Raw genomic sequence first — 24,196 nt, 5'->3', positions numbered from 1 at the left:
CACCTTCAAATTACTTTAGGAAAGCAAAGTGCCCATCCATACGTATGAAGACAATGACCTAAAATGCCTTGCGCAGGCAATGAATCATGCTTGAAGCGCACGTTATTTATGGTCTTGCGTCATTTTTATGTAACACATCTTGAATATGCACCATATATCTTGTCTGCGCGATGGCTGACGGTATGCTGCAGGCAGGACCAAACCATAAACGAGATGATACATCCTAATTTATCAACACCCGTATACATATTTACACGTAAGACGTGTCAAAAGGTCTGATGCTCATGTTGGAGAAATGAAACCAGCAAGTCCCTCTTGCACACGAGGGCGTGGTGGCGCATCCCGCTCATCAGCTGCTTTATCTGATGGCAGTAAAAAAAAATGCTTCCAGTCCATGGCTCTCCCGAACGCGCAATGTTTCACATACATCGTATGCAGTAGTTTCTCAGTAGGGAGTGATACTTAACTAAATAAATACAATTGGATCATGGCGCCGGCACACAGTGGCCTCCTTTTTTTCAAATGATGGCCACGGTTTCTTTAACGTCCACTGTGAAGGAGACGACCGTGCAAACAAGTTGTGCTCTCTTCTCATTGCATCATATCAGATCTCTGATCCAAATGTTTCTTTTTCACAGCTAATCTTGCGGTCTGAGGAAAGTGTTTTAATATTCAAAATAACGTTGACATGCCTCAAATTGGCACAGAAGTTTAACTCGTTTTTATATTCCTAATTCTCCGATGTGGGATGTTGTAGACAGTGGGAACGGGCCTGTCACCTTCTCCTCCTTCGGCCAGTATGTCTGGGGAGGTCAAGAACTGCGTACCCAATACAGATATTGCAGATGTGTGAGCCAAAGTCCTGACCTTCAACCATACCACATTGGCAATATGAGGTGGGGACGATGCCAACCCCAGCTACAAGCAATGATACAAGTCTTACCTGCAACTTTCATCAGCTACTCAAGACCAGGCTATTGTGGGTTTGAATGGGGTCCGAGGTGGATAACCACCACTGCAGTGATAGAATGGCAGGCGCATATTACAGATGAAAAGCCAATGGTCAGTGGGCAGATCAGCGCCACAGTCAGTTGTGGTGTCAAGAACATGGTCCCACATCCACTGTTCTATCACTATATAGTCCGGCAGATGTTATTGCTTGGACCAAGCGTGCATCCGCGATGTTTTGTGCATGCACCAATGCTGGAACAGCATGTTGGTGATTACAAGCCGATGGGCTGCACAGCAGTCTAGCAGTCTCCTACCATTATTATTTTTTTGAGCTGATCTGGCCCATGCCTTCCAATCACTCGAGCCCAGGTACGTGAGTCATGACCCACTCTGGCATTAAAGTCAACCGTCAGGATGACTCTATCTGAGGGGCCACTTGAGCCAGCACCCATGGCTTGTGGTCATACAAGGCATCTGACTCATCAGGCTTGCCTGCACCTCCAATGATGATCATCTTCGGTGGGGGCATAAGTCGCCACCACCACCATTCCTCACCTCCTGTTGATGGGGAGGCGAGTCCCTAACAGCCTGCGACTCACGGCTTCCCACACCTCAGCGCCACTCTCCCATGTCACTTTCGTTATTTTTTTCAGAAGCAGAGTCACTCCCTTTTGTTTGGCAGTTTCCTGCCCCAAGTGGAGAACTGTCAACTCCTCATCATGACTGGAGCCAGAACCAGTCCACTGGGCCTCCTATATTCCACACGTGTTTAGGCGGTACCAGTCCAGGTCCTGACAGAGGAATGGCAGCATCTGCTCTGCAGCGATCGTTCGAACATTCCACGTGGCCACTCTCAGTGGTTTTCTGCAGTTTCCGGAAGAACCCCAAGGTGGTGGTGGGGGGAGGGGGTGGTTTGGCCAGGAGACGTCATAGACGCACGACCCCCCCGGGGCCCCCCCGGCACAAGCTTAGTTTGTTCTTTTGCACGTAGTTTGTAGTAATGACATTGAAGGTGCAAGGGTTACGAGCCCTTTGCACTTGTCCAGAGCCCCCGTTGGCCACTGCACACACGCGCGCGCGCGCGCGCGTACATTTGACTTCAAAAGACTAAAATGCAATTGGAAAACTCTTGAACCAAAAAAACCAACCCAGAGGAACACATCGCTCGTACAAACGAGAGCAGCACAAGCACAGCATACAAATGGGTTAGGGTTTGACTTAGAAGCCTAGGTCATGCCGCGAGATGATCGCTTTGAACAGTCCAGCATCAACATCACACATCTTCCCCTTGAACAACTCAAGTGTCAATACAAATGACAATGTCATCAGATGGCGGGGGCATGTCATACGTGGAACGGCCGTCATGGCAGCTATTGCGCTATGCTCCTCGTTTTTGTTTTTTTGTTTGTTGTGGTTGCACCCGATTCAAGAGCCGAATGGCTCACAGGGCTATACCAAAATAAATCAACTGAAAACTGAAGCTACTAATGTAAACACCTCACCTGGCTCAAATCAAACATTAACCCCGGCCCTGCTGGCCAGCCTTCCCTGCAGAGACTGTGACCAAGCCAGACCTCCTATGGGGCCAGTCGAGTTTGTTCTCCAGATTATGGGGAGTGCTTTGTGGATTTACCCATGAAGGAACCACGGAGGTGTAGAATAATCTTCTGGGCAGAGTTAACAAGAGCGGGTCAGTGCCATGACTCCATTGCAAAGTCACTTTGATGAAACAATTCAAGCGTCTTTCAAATGCACCAGAACGCAATACAATTGATGCGCCGAATGGGGACGATGCACATCGCTGTACAAAACTTTGCACTCAAAACGGATTTATACTTTGTGGAAAGGCAACCACTGTAAGCTCTTGCGTGGCTGATACGGACACACGGACGGCGTGGCTCATGCGGCTTTTTATGCACCTGTGCCTGTTCCAGGAATAAACGATCGTTAGTTGCACGGGGGAGAGGTGGCGCAGTGGTTAACGCACTGTGCAATGAACCCAGCAAGCCGATTTCGAATCCCGATCAGTGGTGGATGACATGAAATGGTCTTGGGCCCAACATATTCACCAACCCAAAGTGACTGGCACGATGAAGTATGGTCAAATAAACCCCAAGACACGGTGCAGGGAGGTCTTCATCCAGGAGTGGGTTAACAAGCGGCTGTTTATTATTATTTTATGATTATTGTATGTGTGGGATGTGGCCAGGTGGTGCTGTTATTAGAATGCTCGACTTACAACTTAAGAATTGTAATTTAAAATCTTAGTCAGCCTGGGTCAAGTCAACCTATCATCATCCCTCTGGGGTCAATGAAACGAAATATCACTTAGTTGTAAACAGTGATCATCCTATGGGGACACTGACCTCTGCCATGGGAATGTGGAGTTTCCACCAGTGGCTCAGGGTTACAAAATGCGGATGCACGTAGCTCCGTTGCCAATTTTGAGCGGGAGACACTTTGGCTTTTACTGAGACAGGAACCCCCAAGCACAGGCAGCACTGTAACTCACTTTGCCATCTCTGCAAATCCCCTGCAGGGACACCCAAAACACACATTGTGCAATACGCCCAACATGGTTCTCAGCTGATGGAATTCAGAGACAATCCACGCGAGTCCGAGTAGGTACCGAACCACGGCTCATGTCAGTGGCGAGTGATATCTGTACCCGGCCCTGCCTCCCCCTTCACGAACCCATAGCGACTAGCGTGGTGAAGTATGGCCAAACAACACCAACGACAACATGGCATGGGGAGGCCTTCGTTCAGCAGGAGATTCAAATGGGCTGAACATTACTCTGCCTCTTATCATTGCTAATAATTATTGCAAAATTACATGATTCTTTAACATTATCCGGAAGTGATTATGTAAAGGCTGTATTCACATGTAAATATCACATTTACATAATGTATAAATGTCATGAGCTGCAAGACGAGATAGGTCAGTGGAGCACTGTCCATGCAGCTGCGGATGTTTCAACTCTCAATGTGAGTGAAAGCCCAGTGACAGTGAGGCCGAATGTAGCATAAGCATTCACTGATGAATCATTAATGGCAAAAGGCCTCATAAGTTGACAATAATGCGATGCTCGTACCAACGTGAATGTAAACACACACTGCGGCATGCAGCACGTTCGAATACGATACTGTATTCTGCTTTAATCTAACCCTCGGTTAACAGCATAAGATAGATGGCTCAGTGTTTTGGGCAAGCTTATAACATTACATTCAATTATGGTGTGCGCAACGCTGCCGTGGTGTAATGGCTATCACGTTTGGACTTTGCAATTCAGAGGTCGTCGGTGCAAATACAATTTTCCGACACGCGGCTGACACGACGGACAAGTTTCTTAAATCCACCGTCCTTCTCACCCACCAGTGTACATGGGTACAGCAGAGTGAAGTCACTCAGCAGGCCGCGTGTGGTGGGGTAAAGTGTGGGTACGTTCACCTCTTCAGAGATGTGGCCAGCATGGATGAGTAGGGCAAATATCTAAGTCGAGGGGCTCTCTCGAGCTCCGTACAGTGGAGGCCCTTCTGTCAGCAGTGGCGCGAGCTGGACGTTTCAGGGCTGCGCCTTTACCTCTGTATGGTATACGCTTCGACGATACTACGGTATAGAAATATGTTGCATAATAATATAGAGAATATTAACGAACATTTATTTAATTTAATGCTCAAAGCTATCACTACACATACGCATAGAAATTGGACAGTTAGGAGAGCAGAGGCAAAAACACACGGCCTTCTTATTGGCTGTTACGCTGCGGACACTGAAAGTCCATAGGCCAGACCGGACACTGGTTCCGCCTAAACGTGAGTGAATTTATTTACACGGCCCAAAAAGAGTGAATTATTTTATAGCCCCAGTCATTCGGCGTGGTAATCGCACAATTCACTGTTTTTGGCCACAACAATTACATTGGAACCACTCCAGTTATAACCACCTCGGTGGGTACCAAAAAGTAAAATACGGCATCTGCGCTCATGGACGATGTCAATCGAGGGACATGTGGCACCTCGGCCATTACCTCCGCTTGAAGGTGCTGAACCTTATGCCTCCGAGTTGTTTTACTCAACGTCAGTTTCTCCGTATGAGCAATGACAATTGTTGACCCTGAGCCACTGGTAAAAAAAAAAAATTCCATATCCCTATGATCGGACACAGTCTGTCCATAAGACAGCTGCTGCTGACTTACGTGGTACCTATTTTGGCAAAACGTAGTACCTCTTCCATCAACCGTGGACGTATGATGAGTTGACCCGAACCAGGAATTGGATTCATGACCTTCTCATGGTTATTTTGAGTTAACTGCCACAGCCAATGCCCAGCTGGCCTACAGTGACAGTTGGATGAAAATACAAAATATGCACTTTCCTTAATGGCAACAGATTCAGAATGTAACGTGGAACTAGACACACGGCCATAAGTAATTGTACCACCGCACAAGCAACAACCAAACACGTCACGCAAAGAGCCGAACAGAAGCATTAGCAAATCACTCAAGATGTTCTTTAGGGTGTCTTGCATGGGTGGGGGGAGTCTGCTAATATCACCTCCGGTCATTGTTGCGCTTTCTTCGATTGCGGCAGAATGTCACCAAGCAGATTATAATAGTGTTTATTACAAAGCGCCAGACTAATTAGATGGAGCGTATATTAGTCATGGAAAAAAGCAATGCCTTCAAAATAGCTCCAAAAGGTGCCAATAAGTCAACATAGTGTGTTGTTGAGATGCTGTGCCTTCAGGCGGGGCATGTAAACAGGGTGCTCGCTGGAACACAACACACGGGCTATCTCATCACTACAGCACACATTGTGTCACAGATAAAGGTTATCAGTATTCAAGTCGGTCAGAAACCCCCGAAGAAAGCGACACGATTTTAATTTTTTCAAATTAAAAGATTAAATGTTTTCCATTGTCCACGACCGTTATCCATCACTGCCCGAATTAATAAAACCTTGGAGAGACAAGTCTGGCAACTGCATCGCATGATGAAATTTTGGACTTAAATTTAATGTATAGGTTATAGTATACACATTTTTCTTATAAAAAAAATGCTAAAGTAAAAACTTCAGTATGTACTATATATTATTTACGTAAGTGTGCATACTGTATAGACTAAAATCCACACACCTACACGGTACATCCTACATACACTAAACCCACATTTCCCAATGAACCATTTTATTTGTATCCTCATCTAACCGCTACCTTTCATCACACTCTCACAACAAAGCGTATCATTTCCACACCCTCCACATTGGAAGCAACATCTGCCGGTGGGTTTCCTTTAAAAAAAACACACCACCCTTTGATTTGGAGGAAAGAGCAGAAAAAAACGCGTACGCACGCGCGCGCACGAGAATCAACCAAAATACTTTAAGAGCGGCCGCACAGAGGTGACCGAAAAGCACACACGGCGGCGTCGAACAGCAGCGCCGTGCTCCGCGGCCGGCACTCAAAATATACACCGCGGCGGTGATGTGCTGGATGCCGTGGTGTGATTGTAAGTGCTGTCAAAATGCAAAGGCAATCAACCCTTTGGCGCTGGCAGGGGCTGACCCTTGATCCCGGCGTAAAGGCAGCGGCGAGGGGTTTAAGCACCCTGCTGCATTTGTGCTTGGCAGGGGCCTTCTCGCTGCACGCTCACTGGTGTGAGGAAGAAGGGAAAGTGTTGGGAGCACGAGAGTGAAAGGTGGGTGGGAGGGGGAGACAGAAAAGGGTGTTGGATGTGTTGGGGGTGGGTGGGTGGGGTGGCAGGGGAGGGGATGAAGTGAGGGAGGCTGGAGGAGGAAAGAAAGAGGAGTGAGGTCGGGTCAACGACCCCAGCCATAATAGGATTGGGGTCACTCAGGCCCTGCAAGTGATGGAGCCCGAGTCACGTGGACCGTCTATCTTCCCACTCCTCCCCCACCTGCTCCCTCTATCCTTCTGTCTTCTTTGCTGTCCATCTTTATCTCTCAGTTTTCTATTCCTCTCACCCCATCTTCATCATCTCTCCACCGCTCTCATTCCCACCCTCCGTCCCGATGTTCAGGCAACTCATTTTCATTCCTGGTCGCACTCACTTCTTGTTTCCACATGCCCGTGACAGGTCTCCTCCTGCTTCTCTCCATCTTCCCTTTCACCACGGCTCATATCTTACACGTTTTCTTACCAATGACAAGCACCTACCCATTAACCGAGACCTCAACATTGTAACCCACCGCTGACTCGAGTCTCGATCCACCCCCCCCCCCCCTTCTGGGATTGCGCTGCTGTCACCATCACAGAATCTCACCCAGATCTGGATTTTTTTTTATTGCAAACCGAGTGGAATGACACGGACGTCGGGAATAAACACCTCCTCGTGTGTGTGTGTGTACGTCGACCTTCTCTCACACCGTACGTAGCCAACCGTGCTAACCCTCATTCAAGACCAAAGATCGCACACCTCCTGGCTTTGACGTTCCTCATCCTCCTCCTAATCGAAGACACTGGTGGTGGAGCCACCAACCGCACCAGGACATCAACAGGCCGGGTGCGTGCATCTCCTTCACGAACGGGACATTAAATACAAGAACAACTGCCGTGATTGTGGCCGCACAACCAAAACGGTGGCCTACATAATAAACCACTGCAGCCTACACTCGCTCCTTCAACGAGGGCGAGGAAAAGCAAAAGCGCACAAACTCTCACTCCTGAAGCCCTCTCATGGCTAGCAGACATCGACATTGGCACTTAGCTCATGAACAGACTTCCAACATACGCAAGAGGAGAAAGGAATCCCAGTTCTTCTTTTCTGCTCGCTCACGATCGCCACAGCCTCCCTTCCACTTGAAGGTGCTCACCACCTCTCTCCCATTGTCGCTCTCTCACATTCCTCCGGCTCTTATTTTCCCTTTCTCTGTCTCTATATGCCTACCCCACGAGAAGCAATTATCTGCACAAGAGGCAAGGTAGCTTCAGGCCTAGGCTATTATTGGTGTCAATAATTACCAAATGTCACCCAGTGCCTAAAAGCTTCACTTCGTCCTTGGTATGTGCACACTGCCTTCCACACAATGACACTTCACACCAAAATGCACCGCATCATTTATCTTCTAGAAATACGTATAAAGATAAATACATTTCGTTTATCACACAAAGTACTAGATATATATTTGAGGTGTAGCGATTCACTGCCCCTGGCGATTCCTTTAATTGTCGAACTTCTGGGCCGTGAGTACGTTCAAGAATCAATTCTCGTTTAGGATTTTCTCTGTCTACTTTGTATAGTTTTGCTCACACAATTAACGTAACATTCGAATATTAGTTCCCAATGTCGTTTTCGTACGTAATAATCACAAACCAACGAAGGTAGATTCTTACACGTACGATTCGATGCACGTATCGTAAGCCTCAACATTCGATATCGATCAATGCACCAATGCATCGTTACATCCCCATTACATACAACCCTCCAGAAGCAAACGTGAGCTATTTACTACACGCGCCAAGTCATTATTATTTATTACAATTGTAAAGCAATGTGGAATTTTCTTTCCCTCAAGTGACAAGCAACGACGAGTGGTCAGAGATGTATTTTATTTGTTCTTTTTGCACATTACGAATGGAACTATGCCCAAGTCAGATGGATTACGTTATACCTCAGTTTATGAATACCCTCCTTTCTTATTGTTTACAATATACAACGGTGAGGATTATGGGTATTATGCATTCATGTTGCGGCAAGGTATTGGCACAGCGTTGGGTCAATGTACCCTGTCGGATTGCGTGCAACTGAACGCCAAATATTGTCGTTACCGTATTAAAAAATAAAGCTAAGCAGCAAGCATCTTGGGTCTCCAAATAATGGGGGGAAATAACAACAGAAAGATTACAGCAGCCGCTCCATTTGCAGGAATATTTTGGGTTTTCCGTGAACGCCGCGTGGCAAGGCAAGCAGAGAAATATTGCGCTCATATAGCAAAGCTCGCTTCTCCGGCCTCATAAAAGAGCAGATGATGTGCCGTGCAATAAAAAAACAGCAGATGGAGTTTGCGATTTGTCTTGCGAGCACGGGGCGAGGCTTGCAAAAAAAACCCATCTCAAGATTTACCTCGAAGACGTCAACAAAATACTTTACGGTGTACTTACTGTCCGGCTTATTAACCATCTCTACCTCCCGTGGGCCGGGCGAGCTGTGGCATCATTGCGCCACCGGCACAGCCACCACCGGTTTCCGCTGCCGCTGCGGCGGCTTCCCGTCGACCCGGAGCCACCGTGAGACGATGGGGACAGTCAAAGCCCCGGCACCCCCCACCCCAAGCAGTCAATGGGTGGATGCTCACAAAACAGGGCAAGGAGATCGCTTGCAGGCAGGCAGGCAGGCGTCTGTTTGTCGCGGTGCGACGGAGAGCCGCTTCCGTGGCGGCGGGGGACGGTGTGTGGGGATGTGTGTTGGTTAGGCAGGAGGATGGTGTGTGGGGATATGTGTGTTGGTTAGGCAGGAGGATGGTGTGTGGGGATGTGTGTTGGTTAGGCAGGAGGATGGTGTGTGGGGATGTGTGTGTTGGTTAGGCAGGAGGATGGTGTGTGGGTGTGTGTGTGTGGGTAGGCAGGAGGATGGTGTGTGGGGATGTGTGTGTTGGTTAGGCAGGAGGATGGTGTGTGGGGATGTGTGTGTTGGTTAGGCAGGAGGATGGTATGTGGGGATGTGTGTGTTGGTTAGGCAGGAGGATGGTATGTGGGGATGTGTGTGTTGGTTAGGCAGGAGGATGGTATGTGGGGATGTGTGTGTTGGTTAGGCAGGAGGATGGTGTGTGGGGATGTGTGTGTTGGTTAGGCAGGAGGATGGTATGTGTGTGTGGGAATAAGCAGGTGAAATTACTCCGCGGCAAAAACAAAAACACAAAACGATCACCATTTTTATAATAACCGAAGGGTTACCTGGTTGTTTTGCTTACCAAAGCCCCGATTTTGATTTTAACCCAGTGAAGTAGAGTAATGTTCTATTTATGCGGTACTATATTAGCATTGACATTTTTTTCTAGCTTTTAAAATAACTTACAGCTCAGTGACAGTTGATTTTTGTTTCAGTGACACAAGTAGGAGTCATATGGAGAGAGGAAAGAGGTTTCACAATAATTGCGATATTGCTTGAGGAAATCCCTTACAAAATAAGAAGTATTTTTCCCAAATGTTATCCCGATTGTGCTATCAGTGGCATGCCATGAGATGAAATACCCATGTGGATCTCTCTTATATGCTAGAAAACGGCCCGTGGAAGTAGATACCATGGAGCTGTTTCTAAAATCCCTTCACGTGACCTCTGGTCCACACAGCAGTCATTTCTAACCCAATTGGCAACTGAGAATACAGCTCTCTGCATGAGTCAAACCAATAATTCTCACCTCTGACTCCCCGCACCTCCGATCAACGCGGTTGGCTACGTACGCTGCCAAAGAAGTTCAACGCACAGACAAGTCAAAATGTAGCTAAATTAATTGCGCACAAAAAAAATGTGAGTTGCCTTTTTTGCAGTCATTGACTGACTCCAGTACTGAACGACATGGTTTAATCACAGGTGGCTAGCCACCTCTGAACATCCTTTTCCTTTTGCAAATATTGAATTGAAAATAAGTTAAACATTTGACTCTATATTTAAGACTACAATTTGGCATGATGTTTTTTTTTTACCTGTCCTGCCATTGCGCGTTTTTACGTTTTCATTGCAATCGTAACAGAAATTCACGCTCCGCTGTGTACAGCCGCGTCTTGTTCTACGCCAGTTGCGACACTGAGATTGATTGATTGATTGAGCCGAGAAGTTAGGTACAGCGAGGGAAAAAAAGTATTTGATCCCCTGTTGATTTTGTACATTTGCTCACTGACAAAAAAATGATCAGTCTATAATTTTAATGGTAGGTTTATTTGAGCAGTGAGAGACAGAATAACAACAACAAAATCGATAAAAACGCATGTCAAAAATTTTATAAATTGATTTGCATTTTAATGAGGGAAATAAGTATTTGACCCCCTCTCAATCAGAAAGATTTCTGGCTCCCAGGTGTCTTTTATACAGGTAACGCGCTGAGATGAGGAGCACACTCTTAAAGGGAGTGCTCCTAATCTCAGCTTGTTACCTGTATAAAAGACACCTGTCCACAGAAGCAATCAATCAATCAGATTCCAAATTCTCCACCATGGCCAAGGATGTCAGGGATACGATTGTAGACCTACACAAGGCTGGAATGGGCTACAAGACCATTGCCAAGCAGCTTGGTGAGAAGGTGACAACAGTTGGTGCGATTATTCGCAAATGGAAGAAACACAAAATAACTGTCAATCTCCCTTGGCCTGGGGCTCCATGCAAGATCTCACCTTGTGGAGGTGCAATGATCATGAGAACGGTGAGGAATCAGCCCAGAACTACACGGGAGGATCTTGTCAAAGATCTCAAGGCAGCTGGGACCATAGTCACCAAGAAAACAATTGGTAACACACTACTCCGTGAAGGACTGAAATCCTGCAGCGCCCGCAAGGTCCCCCTGCTCAAGAATGCACATATACATGCCCGTCTGAAGTTTGCCAATAACATCTGAATGATTCAGAGGACAACTGGATGAAAGTGTTGTGGTCAGATGAGACCAAAATGGAGCTCTTTGGCATCAACTCAACTCGCTGTGTTTGGAGGAGGAGGAATGCTGCCTATGACCCCAAGAACACCATCCCCACCGTCAAACATGGAGGTGGAAACATTATGCTTTGGGGGTGTTTTTCTGCTAAGGGGACAGGACAACTTCACCGCATCAAAGGGACGATGGACGGGGCCATGTACCGTCAAATCTTGGGTGAGAACCTCATTCCCTCAGCCAGGGCATTGAAAATGGGTCGTGGATGGGTATTCCAGCATGACAATGACCCAAAACACACGGCCAAGGCAACAAAGGAGTGGCTCAAGAAGAAGCACATTAAGGTCCTTGAGTGGCCTAGCCAGTCTCCAGACCTTAATCCCATAGAAAATCTGTGGAGGGAGCTGAAGGTTCGAGTTGCCAAACGTCAGCCTCGAAACCATAATGACTTGGAGAAGATCTGCAAAGAGGAGTGGGACAAAATCCCTCCTGAGATGTGTGCAAACCTGGTGGCCAACTGCAAGAAACGTCTGACCTCTGTGATTGCCAACAAGGGTTTTGCCACCAAGTACTAAGTCATGTTTTGCAGAGGGGTCAAATACTTATTTCCCTCATTAAAATGCAAATCAATTTATAACATTTTAGACATGCGTTTCTCTGAATTTTTTTGTTGTCATTCTGTCTCTCACTGTTCAAATAAACCTACCATTAAAATTATAGACTGATCATTTCTTTGTCAGTGGGCAAACGTACAAAATCAGCAGGGGATCAAATACTTTTTTCGCTCACTGTATGTGGGAAGGCCAATATAAAAAAATTAAGTAAAGAATTTAAATCCCACATTTTATGTTTTATGCTAATGTAACATTTACCCTCATCGTGGTGCCAAATGACTCCGTATATAATACCATCAGTGCAGAGAGAATTCATTAAACTAATTAAGTGCATGCTGTGATTTTTCTCATAATGGTGTCACACTCCCCCCTGCTGGTATTCGTTCATCAGCACTAAGCAAACGTGCACACTCCGCAATTCAGTCGAGCAGCCGTGACGTCTACACTCTGTGACTGCTGCTAACAACACCCTGGTGAATTTACACCCGTGGCAGTGCGCTTACACGCAGGGCGCCTATATGACGCGACGAAAGTTGAATGGTTCGGGGGCTAAAAGCGAATTCACGTGCAAGTGGCCCACCGCGCTTCAGCAACCGAGATCTCAACACATCCGTGACGAGCACTGTACAACAACAGCATGTGCTCTGAAGAAGGGCCATTTCCCGCAAAGTGGCCTATGATGTTGATATTTCTCTTCGTGAGGCCACAGTGACGAATGTGTTGATTTTTTTTGTTATTTGTCCTTGTGCACCACTGGTGACACAGTAATACAAAATCATAATTTGTTTAATCGTGCTTTACGTTGCATTTAAATCACGCACAGCTGGTAGCACACGATCAAGAGATGAATTATGTTTCGAATAAATACATTAACCTCACGGTCATCTAAATAATCTTAATTCTTAACACAAAACATCCCGTGACACCGGATGTTAATTTTGTTTTAATGCCATTAAGTCCCTCCAGAAATGTTCTCTTATAAAGCCATTTTCTGCCAGCGTCTTTATAGTTTATGATGCCCAATGTGGGCCTCTGCATATATCTTGGCTGACATTTTTACAGGCATTTTAACACTTCGCCAGAATACTCCTCCTGAGAGACGCACCAGCCATAGGGTCAGCCGTCAGGCGAGCAGATGACCACAAACGATTTATACCTTAACGAGTCAATACGGAGACTCGACTAATAGACAACCCGGTTACAATGTCCATTTCATTTTTCTAATTGGGCAAGCACACACTGCTCTGCTGACGATGTGAGATGATGCGCATTGCGAGGGAGGAGGCTGCTTGACAGCGACCAGATTATGAGCTGTGAATAATTTATGTCCACGGAATCCGTGAGAACAGTGGCGATCTGCTCGTGGCGTTGAGATTTTGCGTGGGGTTTGCATGTGCCGAAATCTAAAATAATGATGCACGGCCAAAATTGCATATGTACTGTATACACTTGTACCACAGTGAACCCAGATATATTCTTTCTCTAGCTTATTTGGGCTTTGTTTCACGACCGTTCCTTATTACCCCATTGGAAAATATTCCCCAGTTTAAAAATTACGATTATGACCAGCGGTATCAGTGGGCACCCCACAGTTAGTCGATCTGAAGGTGATGTGTGGTGGGGTTAAGTGTGAGTATTCCCGCTCATTCCAAGAAGTCTGATGAGTGTGGATGAGTAGGCCAAATGCCCTGTAGAGGGGTTCTCTAAAACTCCCTCTACTGGAGGCTCTTCCACCAGCAGTGGCGTGAGCAAAGTAATTTCAGGGTTGCACCTTTGCCGACGAACATAACAACACAGGACGATATTAATGTCCTATTCAATAGAGCTGATTGTGAAAGCGATGGGCATATTTTATTTAACCAAGATCCCAATGGGTAGCAGCCACAAAACTTTATAATCACATCGAAAGAATCAGTCCAAAACTATGGTAACTTTATATAGCAGTTCATCCCATCATGAGGTGACTGTTTTTATTTTTAGAATGCATTTTGAGCACCATATCAAATCGCAGGAGCTTCAGGAAAAACAGAGTTCAAATGACAACAGTGTGTGCGCGAATGGCATACAAACCACGCTGGTGGCCCCGTAATGTGAATCTAGTGAAATCAAGATCAAAGTGAAGAAGTCATCGTGGTCAATGCCAGTGATGGTACCATGCCTCACCATCACATCCGCTCCTTCCGCTAGATCCCGCAGCTACTTAAAAGTCACCTCTATACCTATTTCGCAAAAAAAATCATTTTACCAGGTTATTTCCACTGAGCTATATATATATATCTCTGTTTCAGAAAAGACCTGCCTATCACACCATGTGGAAATTTACAGCAGCCAATTAATAGCGTATACCGTTTCTAAATGTGGAGGGAAAAACCGGAGGGCCCTGAAAAAATTCCACGCAACCACGGGGAGAGAGACACACAACTCCAAAAATACAGCAGGCGCCAGGGTCGGGATCAAACCCACGACCTCCTGTATACCAGGCTAGGTAATTACCATCTCGCCACATCGTTTGCTCTTCCGTTTTCCCACTACTCTGGTTTATACTTTCTCCTTCATCACCGACCTCTGGGCACCTACTACTTCTTATAACCACTTGTGTATTAACTACATTATTGTACAAATACTAATTTCACATTTTCACTGCCTACCGATACTTGTACGGCAAGGTGCGACTACTCCAATCTGTTCCAAGACATCTGGCTAGTGTGGAAGAGTCGGCCAAATACCTTTCAGAGGGGCTCTCTAAAGCTGCACCTTTACCTTTGTACAGGGTTACAGTACCCTGTTGTAGGCAAAATAACGCGGGATTTTCCGCTTTTGTTCTATTATATTTGTCAGTGTCTATCTTTCCAATCCATATTTTTATTTTCTGGAATCCAATTGATAGTATGTATGAGGTAGATGGTAGGTAAACCTGTCCTAAATTCAGATTGCTCACGTTGCTCATACTCTAAATGTCACTTTGGTGCTAATGATTCCTCATCAACAATTTATACACTTGGTACAGGAGGTGAATGGGTCTGTAATTCTTAAAATAATTGTCTCCAGGAAGCACCCGAGGTCACACGTGAAGATGTAAACACTTCTCTTTGCAGTATGAAACAAAGGAAAGCTCCTCGATGGAATGGAACGTCTGTGGACACCATATAAAAGTGGAACCAGTTCTTGGAACAAAATTATCAGACCTAAGTCACTAAATGTTGGCGTACAATGAAACACCTCAAACGTGGAACGAATCCTCAGCCAGTTTAACACGTAGGCCTTCGCGATTAGCCGCTGAAATAAATACACATTTGTATATCGCAATACCAAAGGACTACAGATAAAATATCAAAGTTCCCAGCACACGCGCACACACACACGCGCACACACACACACGCGCGCACGCACCACGGGGACGGTTACCTTGTCAGCCACTTCAAGGCTCGGTGGCTGCACGGCGCGACGGTGGGCGGGCAGCGTCTTGAAGGAGCGCAGCCGTGGGTACTTGTGGAGGCCCCCCCACGGCCCCCCGGGCTCAAGCGCCACGGACTCCCCCGCTGGGTCGTGGTCGTCGCACAGGCTCAGAATCTCCTCGGCTGCCAGTCCGACGACACAGCGATCCAGCACGCCTGCTTCGGGGACGGCACGGCACCATGGGGTCAGTGTCGTGGCTGACCCTTCGTGGTCAGTTCCTTGACCACGTTAACCCTCACGAAGAATGTTATCAACCTGCTTACACTCGTGCCACAGTTTGGCAAAATTACGTTTTTATTTCAGCCACAACCGGCACCATACCTTCCTTGTACCCCCTTCCTCCCCACTCGACTAAATGTTATCCCGATTGCGCTATCGGTGTCATGTGAAAAAATTAAGAATCCATTCGGACATTTTGCAAAGTAGTGCAACACTTCGTGTTAGAGAATGGCCCGCGCAAGCGGACATCACAGACCTGCCTCTGAGATTCCATCAAGTGACCTGGCCAGCACAGAAAAGGGCATCACATTCCCGTCAAAACAACATTTTAAATCTCAGGGCTGGAATTTAGCCAAATCAGCTGCAGAACCAAATTAATTTAATGTGTATTTCTTGGTGACTGGGCTAAGACCATCAACTCACTGCACTTGAGAAACCGGTTTAGTTGAGGCAACTACCTGGATTTGAACCCATGTTCTCAGCGTTGCCAGCTTGGCCTTCTGACCTGAGCCACCCAGCTGACTCCACTCAGCACCGAGCTTCATTGCCAGTGCAATTACTATCACGCCCTTACTATGCCCACACAGAAGCAGTACAAAGCTCCCACGTACGTGAATACAGGCATATACAAGCACTAACTTTACAATGAGCACATTCATATTCGCACATTACCTTCGATGTATTATATATAATAGGGGTAAATATAAAGAAATATTTATGGTGAACTTCTTTCGCACTGTACGTAGCCAACCGTGCTAATTGGAGGTGTTTATACCTATTGAAAACAAGGTCTGTTCAAGCACAGCTGCATAAGAACTCTCTTTCAATTCAATAGTGTCATTTTAAAAATATTGGACCTGACAATATCAAAGACACTTTCACGTCCACTTTACTACAAACAACATGCTTTGATAGTTCTCCACATAAATTATCAGGTGGCTACAGAAATCGAATCATTGACTTCACGAAACTCTCCCCCAAGTCGTGAGTGTGCTGATGACTCGGCTATCCAGCCACTTTAAAACGCACAACATCGCTCACACCAATACGTGCAAACTCACAGACCAACACTCACACTTCTCGTTCAGTATGGGCAGTATTTAATTTCATCGAGGATGTTTAATGTGTACTGTACTCTTGATAATTAAGACGTGGACGGTGTGAATGTCACTCCGTAAATGATCGAGGCTGCAACATTGTGACTAAATTCCTCTTCTCCATTTATGTGCTTACTGCCAACAGCAGGCCCCCAATATCGTCACTGATAAGCAGAGGTCTCTTGTTCACTCATCGATGCATGTTTTGGCAATTAATAGTTGGAGCACGATGACAGAGAAAGCAAGCAAATAGGAAACATGAAACAACACACAAGCAAGAGAATTGCATAACAAAAATAAATACAGTAAGCAGCAGATACATGGGAAAGACCTTCACCTAATGGTGGATAGAGAATGATGAATATTTCCACGAATGACGATTTCTTTATTCCGTATCACGGCAAAGAAGAGGTTAACAGTAAAATGTGCACGTTTGACACCAAGACTACGTAATGTGAATGGCCGGTGCTATTTGAATTTTATAGACCGAGTTTAATTACTGCTCAGATGAGGCACTCTCCGCTTTAATGGGTCACAGCTGCTTGGTCTCATTCCTAAGGCTGCTAAATCGCCGTGCGCTGCCAGGTCGTTGGCTGTGCGACGCACAGCGATGCACATTCAGCAACTCGCCGCGCAATCTCGCGCAGCTGGGTTGCACCTTGTCCATCTTCCATGGTCACGCTTCACTCCTCTCACTGCTCGTGTGCCATGCTAAGCAACTTCCCGTTCGGAGTATAATTTAGGGAGATTAATCGCCACTTGGATCGCAGCACACAGAAGCCAGGGAACACAGAGTCGGACGGTTCAATTTCCGTCCATGTAGTTGCGCGAACGTTGAACTTATTTCGCACCGTGCGTAGCCAAGCGTGCTGATCGGAGGTGCGGGGGAAGGACATCAAACTAAACACAAAAAAGCAGTTCTGGTAAATGTCTGATGGGAATTATCAACCATTCTGCCTCTCATACAAATAGACATTAAAGACCCTGTAACGTCACTCGGGTGGAGGGGTGTGGCGCTGTGGTTGGCGCACTTGCTCTGAACCTGGCCACGTGCCCTTGATTTCTGGCGGCAGCCACCGTCAGTGGCGAGCGGCGTCTGAACCAGTCCTGTACCCCCATCCCCACTTCACCAACCCGCATAGAGCGGCGTGGGTGCAGTATGGTGAAAACAAAACCCTGCGTGGGTTGATGAAGGCTCAACGTTAGCATAATTTGCAACAGTAAGCCACTGTATAGCACTGTCAACTAATAACAAAAGGACAACTGTCCTTTAATAATTCTGGGTATCCAGGTCTCCCTCGAAACAAAAGGCATCACATTTTTATTGTCTCGCCTGGCAAATAAAAGGTAGCACTCGGTAAACAAAAAGGATGCAAATGTCAATTATTCTTAAAAGTGAGATATTTAAAAAATATATATATAAATAATGAACTCATTTTGGACACTGAACGTCGATGTTAACCTAAAGATTATTTTTTAACATAATGTGTTCAGAGCTATCACAGATTACAGAATTAAAAATGCTGCTGCTGCGGCGGCGGCGGCTGGTGCTGCAGCTGCAAGAGCAAAAATGATGGAGACAGAGGCGGCTCTCTCCGCTGCAAGCACACAGCATCGCTTAAGATGGCCACCAAACTGTTTTTCAGTTATTGAACTTTGTCACCAGAATTTATGCGGCAAGGCTAGGGCCATAAATTATTTACATCGTGTGTTGGCCAGCCGTGGCAGCAGAAGGATAAATCTTTACCAGCAAGCCGCACTCTTCCGCCTTCAACAACTACTGAAGCCACAGGACCCTTTTATTTTACCCCCAAAACCTCCACAAGTCGCAATATTAACTCGTCGCCCGCTAAATACGTAGAGCCAATTGTGGTGAATATGATAATGTATGTGCTCAATTGCATTTACATAAACAGACACAAAGGGCAAAAAGGTGAAGGGTGACTTTTTGTTGGTATACATCTGGACAGGGGGTCGACGGGCAAGAACAGAGGGCATGTTACCGCACAAAACCAGGCCAGGCCACATGGCAAGGAGACAGAAGTGAGAAATAGGACACAGACGTTAGAACAAAAACAGGGCACTGAAAAAACACAAAAAAAAGGCCAAAGGGAGGTCAAAGGCCCAAGCACAGGGTGCTGAGTAAAAGGACTGGCACTCGTGAACCCTGACCTTGTGTGTGAACCACATCACCGCACACATATCTCCAAGAATGTGTTAAGAGTCGAAGCATGCAATGTTTCAAGTACGCTGCAGCTACGTCACTAAGCCGTTTTATTTTCTGAAAACGTGTAAAGAAAAGGGATTGGACAACAAGTATAAACATCCGCATCTGCCTATAATATGCTTTTTAAAGAGTGCTCGCGTCAATGAGACAATAAGAAACAACTCTGAAGGGAAGTTGAGCCTAAATACACACAAGGTCAAGAGATCATCGGCTTCAATGCCTCGGCGTCTCGACACCGAGCCTCGCCTCATGTTGCGAGATCCCACTGATATCACGTAACGCGACGTGATATCAGGCCTCCAAGGTTTGGGCAGTGACACGGCCGAGCGGTAACACATTCGCTGCTTGCTGCAGAGGTTCGTGGTTCGAGCCCAGTGGCCACCCTGGTTAACACTGTGGGTGTATTGACCTGCGGATGTATTAACCCCAAATACTATGTGCTGTCTACTCCGCAGTGGGAAATCGATGATCCTGTGACGTTATTGTGAAAACAGGCCACGTGTGCCAGTGTCGAATTTAATTAATTGCATAAATCCACACAGAAATATCACCGCTTACTGGCAGACTTTACCCATCTGTGAGATAGCTGCCTTCGTGATATCCTTGCACCATAATAATGGTAATAATATCAGACATATTCTTGGTTCTTTCGGTAAAGTCACGTTGAAGGGAAACAATGAAATAATAAAATATATATAACAATAAAATTCTCACGACGTTTCGACTGCAACACAGTCATCATCAGGTGTGATGATGACTGTCACCTGATGATGACTGTTTGTGTTACAGTCGAAGCGTCGTGAGAATTTTATTGTTTTATATATATTTCATTATTTTATTGTTTCCCTTCAACGTGACTTTACCGAAAGAACCAAGAATATGAATCACTGCAGTCACGAAAGCTTTCAATAAAAAAATATCAGACATGCTAAGTTATTATCGATCATGATTGGCTCACAAGTTACATCACATATACCCCTCTATTTAAGACCGAAACTGGAGGTTTTCTCCACAACTCTGGCCATCGCCTGATGAGACTGGCTGTAATTACCGGCAAAACGTCGTAATCGATTTGTCAATGTTGTGGGTTTACTCTCCAACCGCATGGTGTGCTGAACTAGAAACGAATTGGCATGTTTTGTTAATGTGACAAACCTTACTAATTTGCCGTGTCAAGTGGTGGAGGGTTTAACGACACATTTATATTTACACAATCTAACCCAAAACACCTCTATTGTGGATAAATTATTATTTGCTCTTGAATGATTCCATCATCTTCCCCTTGGTTGTATATTTCTGCTGGCAACTGCAAGGTATCAGTAATCGTCCCTCCTGCTCAGTGTGCAAGAATCCCACACACGACAGCGTGTAGGCCACGTGTTAAATGTGGGGAATAGTCCGGTTACGTACATCTTGCTTGCTTTCAGTGGATTGCATTCCTCGGTTTCTTAGAGGGAGGCGGCTGTGGGCGCAGAGGGTGTAGAGTGATGCATGGAGACACCCCTCCGATGTGACCGGTTGATGCGTGCAATGTCTGGTGATGGTGACAATATCACTCTTTCACCTTGATCTTTTTTTTAAACTGTGCATGAGGTGGCCGGGTGGGTCAGAGGTCAGAGCACTATGCTGGTACCACTGAAATCCTGGCTTTGAACACAGGCAGGCACCCATGATTAAACTAGCTTCTCGTTTGCAGTACGTTCATGGCCTCAACTCAGACACCAAAAACTATGGGGAAAAAAAACCCTTATACTAAATTTCGTTTTTGCAGTTAATGCAAAATTTCTTCTGAGAATTAAATTTTAAAAATATTAGTTTGACGATCAAATGATGTACATTTCTGTCTGCTGCAGTGCGGGTTTGGAAAGCACTACCCCTTAGTGTGGATGAGAGGGCAAAGAGATCATAATAAGTTCTGTGTTATCTCCTTCCACAAACCATTTCTAACAAGGTGGGGGGGGGGGGGGGTGCACTGATCTGCAAGGGTTCCAAATAGATTCGTATTTGTGTTCACAACGTGTATCACACGATGGCTTGCAGACTGATAAGCAACAGCTATACATACAGGGGTCAGTGGAATCCCATGAAAAAAAAGGGATTAAGGCTTCAATGCTAAATCTCCATAATAATACATCCAATTGGGTACAATTATTCAATCGGTGCCGTTCCACGCAATTGTGATTTATTTTCGGTTTACTCCACTGAAGATATTAACATTTACATTAGCTCGAAATTAAACCACGAGGTAGTTGAGTGGCAAGTACGCAATAGAGATGAGTCCGTATGCGTTGTGTAACATTACAAATCGATGTTGTCATAGCACAAAGTTAAACTGCAATGGTGACTGTAAACGTATTTTTACAAAATGTTTCGAAACAATTCTGAAAACCGAAATTTTGTTTTACTACTTTTGTGACGTCTTATTGAAATGTATGAAATTATTTCTCAATGTACCGAAGGATCTAAATGTATTCAACACGCAAATAGAAGAGGCAGAGTGACAAAGCCAAATGATGCAGCTCGGAAACACTGAAACGAGGACTGACGAACAGAACGCACAAAAAGGCTTTCACACACAACACCGCGCCAAGAATCTTCGTTTTGCAGCTGAAGGGTTAAGCAAACCCATAATCCAATTCCTGTCCCAGGTTTAAAAAAAAAATGTGAAATGACAGGCGTTTATAAGGCCGAGGAGACAAACTCGGCCGTCATCCCAACCTTGGAGGTTTTATCGCCCCACCACGTGGGATAAATCATCGGGGAGGTATCGATTGATCTTTTAAAAGCTTCAATCTCATGTTAATGACCAGAGGGAAGCAGTGAAGGTGGAAGAACAAAACTTTGACAAGACAGAAAGCCACTGCCACCAGAAGCGCACTGCAACCCAACGGCCATTTCTACCCACAATTCCTTACCCACAATTCCGTCACGAGCGCACAAACAAAATCCCTGGGATAAAAAAAAAACAATTCTCAGTCTGGTCCATCATGCAGACACCATGCATCCCACGGTACAGACATGCGGACATGGGCACCATATCACAGCAGCTGGCAGTGCGTTACATAACCACAGATGAGAGCCTCGGCCACGAACCTGGGGGGATTATGTTACTGTAACCCGACCGGGTCTTCACACTGTAGATATATATTTTTTCATTCTTATTATTACAGATTTTATCTATTATCCATTTGTTGACATTTTTGTTTCTGCGTATAACATCTTTTCGTGTATTTTTTTTTACTCCCGCCCCATGTCTCCTGTGCAAGAGAGATTTATCTCAAAGGGCTGTGACGTGGTGGTTTAACACATTTGGCTACGTGCGATGCGAACGAAGTTCAACATACATGCAAAAATGTTAAAGATTACAGTGCTTGGTGCAATTTCCACCGGGACACTTTGCATGAAGTGAACAGTCAATCAACAGTTCTGTTCCATAAGGCATTACAAAAACAAGCAAACTGCTAAAATATACATGCTTGAAAAATACTGCGTCCTCATCATCAACAACTATACAGGCCATTGCAGGTTTCATATCCTATATAACACATTTGTAAGTCACCAACATCTATACTCTACTGAAAATCGCCATCCACAAACGTGGATAACCACATTTCCCTGACAAAGGGTGCGTGCATTGTTGCTCTTGTGTTTTAGCTTTCTCCCGGCAATTTAAGTGGAGCATGAGATCCGAAAATGCGACGAGAAAAACGTGCAAGCAGTCCGTGGCCGCAGTGTGCCTTGTTATTGTGGACTTTTGCTCTTCCATGTGAGATTTCTTTTACAAAGCAATTCGCAATGTTCAATTCATGACGCACACATTTAGTTGCATGTTTCTAAACACTGAAAGAAACGCAACGTCCGATTACACTGTTTGAAACAGGAAATGTACAAGATACAGAACTTTCCCACTTTTTTACGTGTGTGTAATGCGATTAAGCAATTCATACAATTTTAATTAATAATTATCTCTCATTGATTTTGCAATTAAATCATTACTCATGGGCAGTGCACTTTAATTACAAGCAAAATGGGAATAGATTTGGCACAAAGCAACATCCTAAACGTGTGGGTTTGTATCCAAAGCATCGCTTGGCATTAGAGTAATTTTGACTTGCTTAAAATGAAATACTCATGACATAACGAAACACGTTGATGGCAAATATCTGCAGGATGGGTTGGTTAGCTGAACCGATTTTTTTGGGCTTAAAGAATTAAGAGCACACCGCACGAAGGGGACGTGAGCTGGTGGATACAGTAGTTTTATCACAGATAATGAAAGAGATGGATGCATTTGATCATGAAGTGCAGGAAAACCCAAGGGAAGAAAGGCACAAAGGAATGCAATCCATGGGAGCTCAGGTGGCTCAAGCAGACAGAAGCCCAAGTGGACAAACAGGAATACACACAGCAGAATACACTGGGAAACAAAGGAATACACTCATACGCACAGGATACACAAAAAGCACAAACATGATAATTCTTCGAGATGCAAAGAGCGACGATAAGGAAAAGACAAACGTTATCAGACTTTTCAGCAGGCAAAAAGGAGGCAATTTATACATAGTCATACTATTAAACACCACAATAATTAAGATTTTAGCCGTCTAGCAGAGTACCCCAATGCATGACCATACAAGGGCAATATAATTTGGCAGGTCGGTGTACGTGAAGTGCGTACGTTACGCCATGATGAAAGAGTGAACCTTTCTGATTGATCCCGATGCCGTGTGATGTAGAAATGGTAAAACTGTGCTCAGGCAACAGCAGCCACTCTCGGCCACCAAGCGATGGTCAGGCTCTCAAGGTAGCCGGGGCAGTCTGAGTGAGGCCATGTGAAGTGGTGAAGGTTTTGCTGGCAAGAGGTCGTGGATGAACCCAGGTGTTATGGGTTTCCAGATCGGGGGAATGTGGAGATAATCTGCCTAAGTAAAACGATGCATAGATTCATCAATTAATATCGATGATCAAAGTTCAATGTTTTTTTTTATCTTACATATTCTATGTAATGGGTTCACAAGTCCCATTCAGCCACTC

The 24,196-nt window shown here is 45.4% G+C and overlaps 1 protein-coding gene across 4 annotated transcripts in view; it reads right to left on the bottom strand.

Annotated features, from left to right (window-relative positions):
* LOC116942198 (WD repeat-containing protein 7-like) overlaps positions 1-24,196 on the bottom strand; it is a 145,232-nt gene that overhangs the window by 47,881 nt on the left and 73,155 nt on the right. For all 4 annotated transcript variants that reach the window (XM_032953871.2, XM_076066791.1, XM_076066792.1 and 1 more), the window contains one exon: positions 15,569-15,774. In XM_032953871.2, the coding sequence (XP_032809762.2) occupies positions 15,569-15,774 (206 nt within the window). The remainder of the gene's footprint in view (positions 1-15,568; positions 15,775-24,196) is intronic.

Source organism: Petromyzon marinus, chromosome 13 (genome assembly GCF_048934315.1).
Source record: "Petromyzon marinus isolate PM22_M1 ecotype Great Lakes invasive population chromosome 13, UKy_Petmar_22M1.pri1.0, whole genome shotgun sequence".
NCBI classification, from domain to species: domain Eukaryota; kingdom Metazoa; phylum Chordata; class Hyperoartia; order Petromyzontiformes; family Petromyzontidae; genus Petromyzon; species Petromyzon marinus.
Note: the sequence above shows the minus strand (reverse complement) of the source record. Positions and strands in the feature narration are given on the sequence as shown.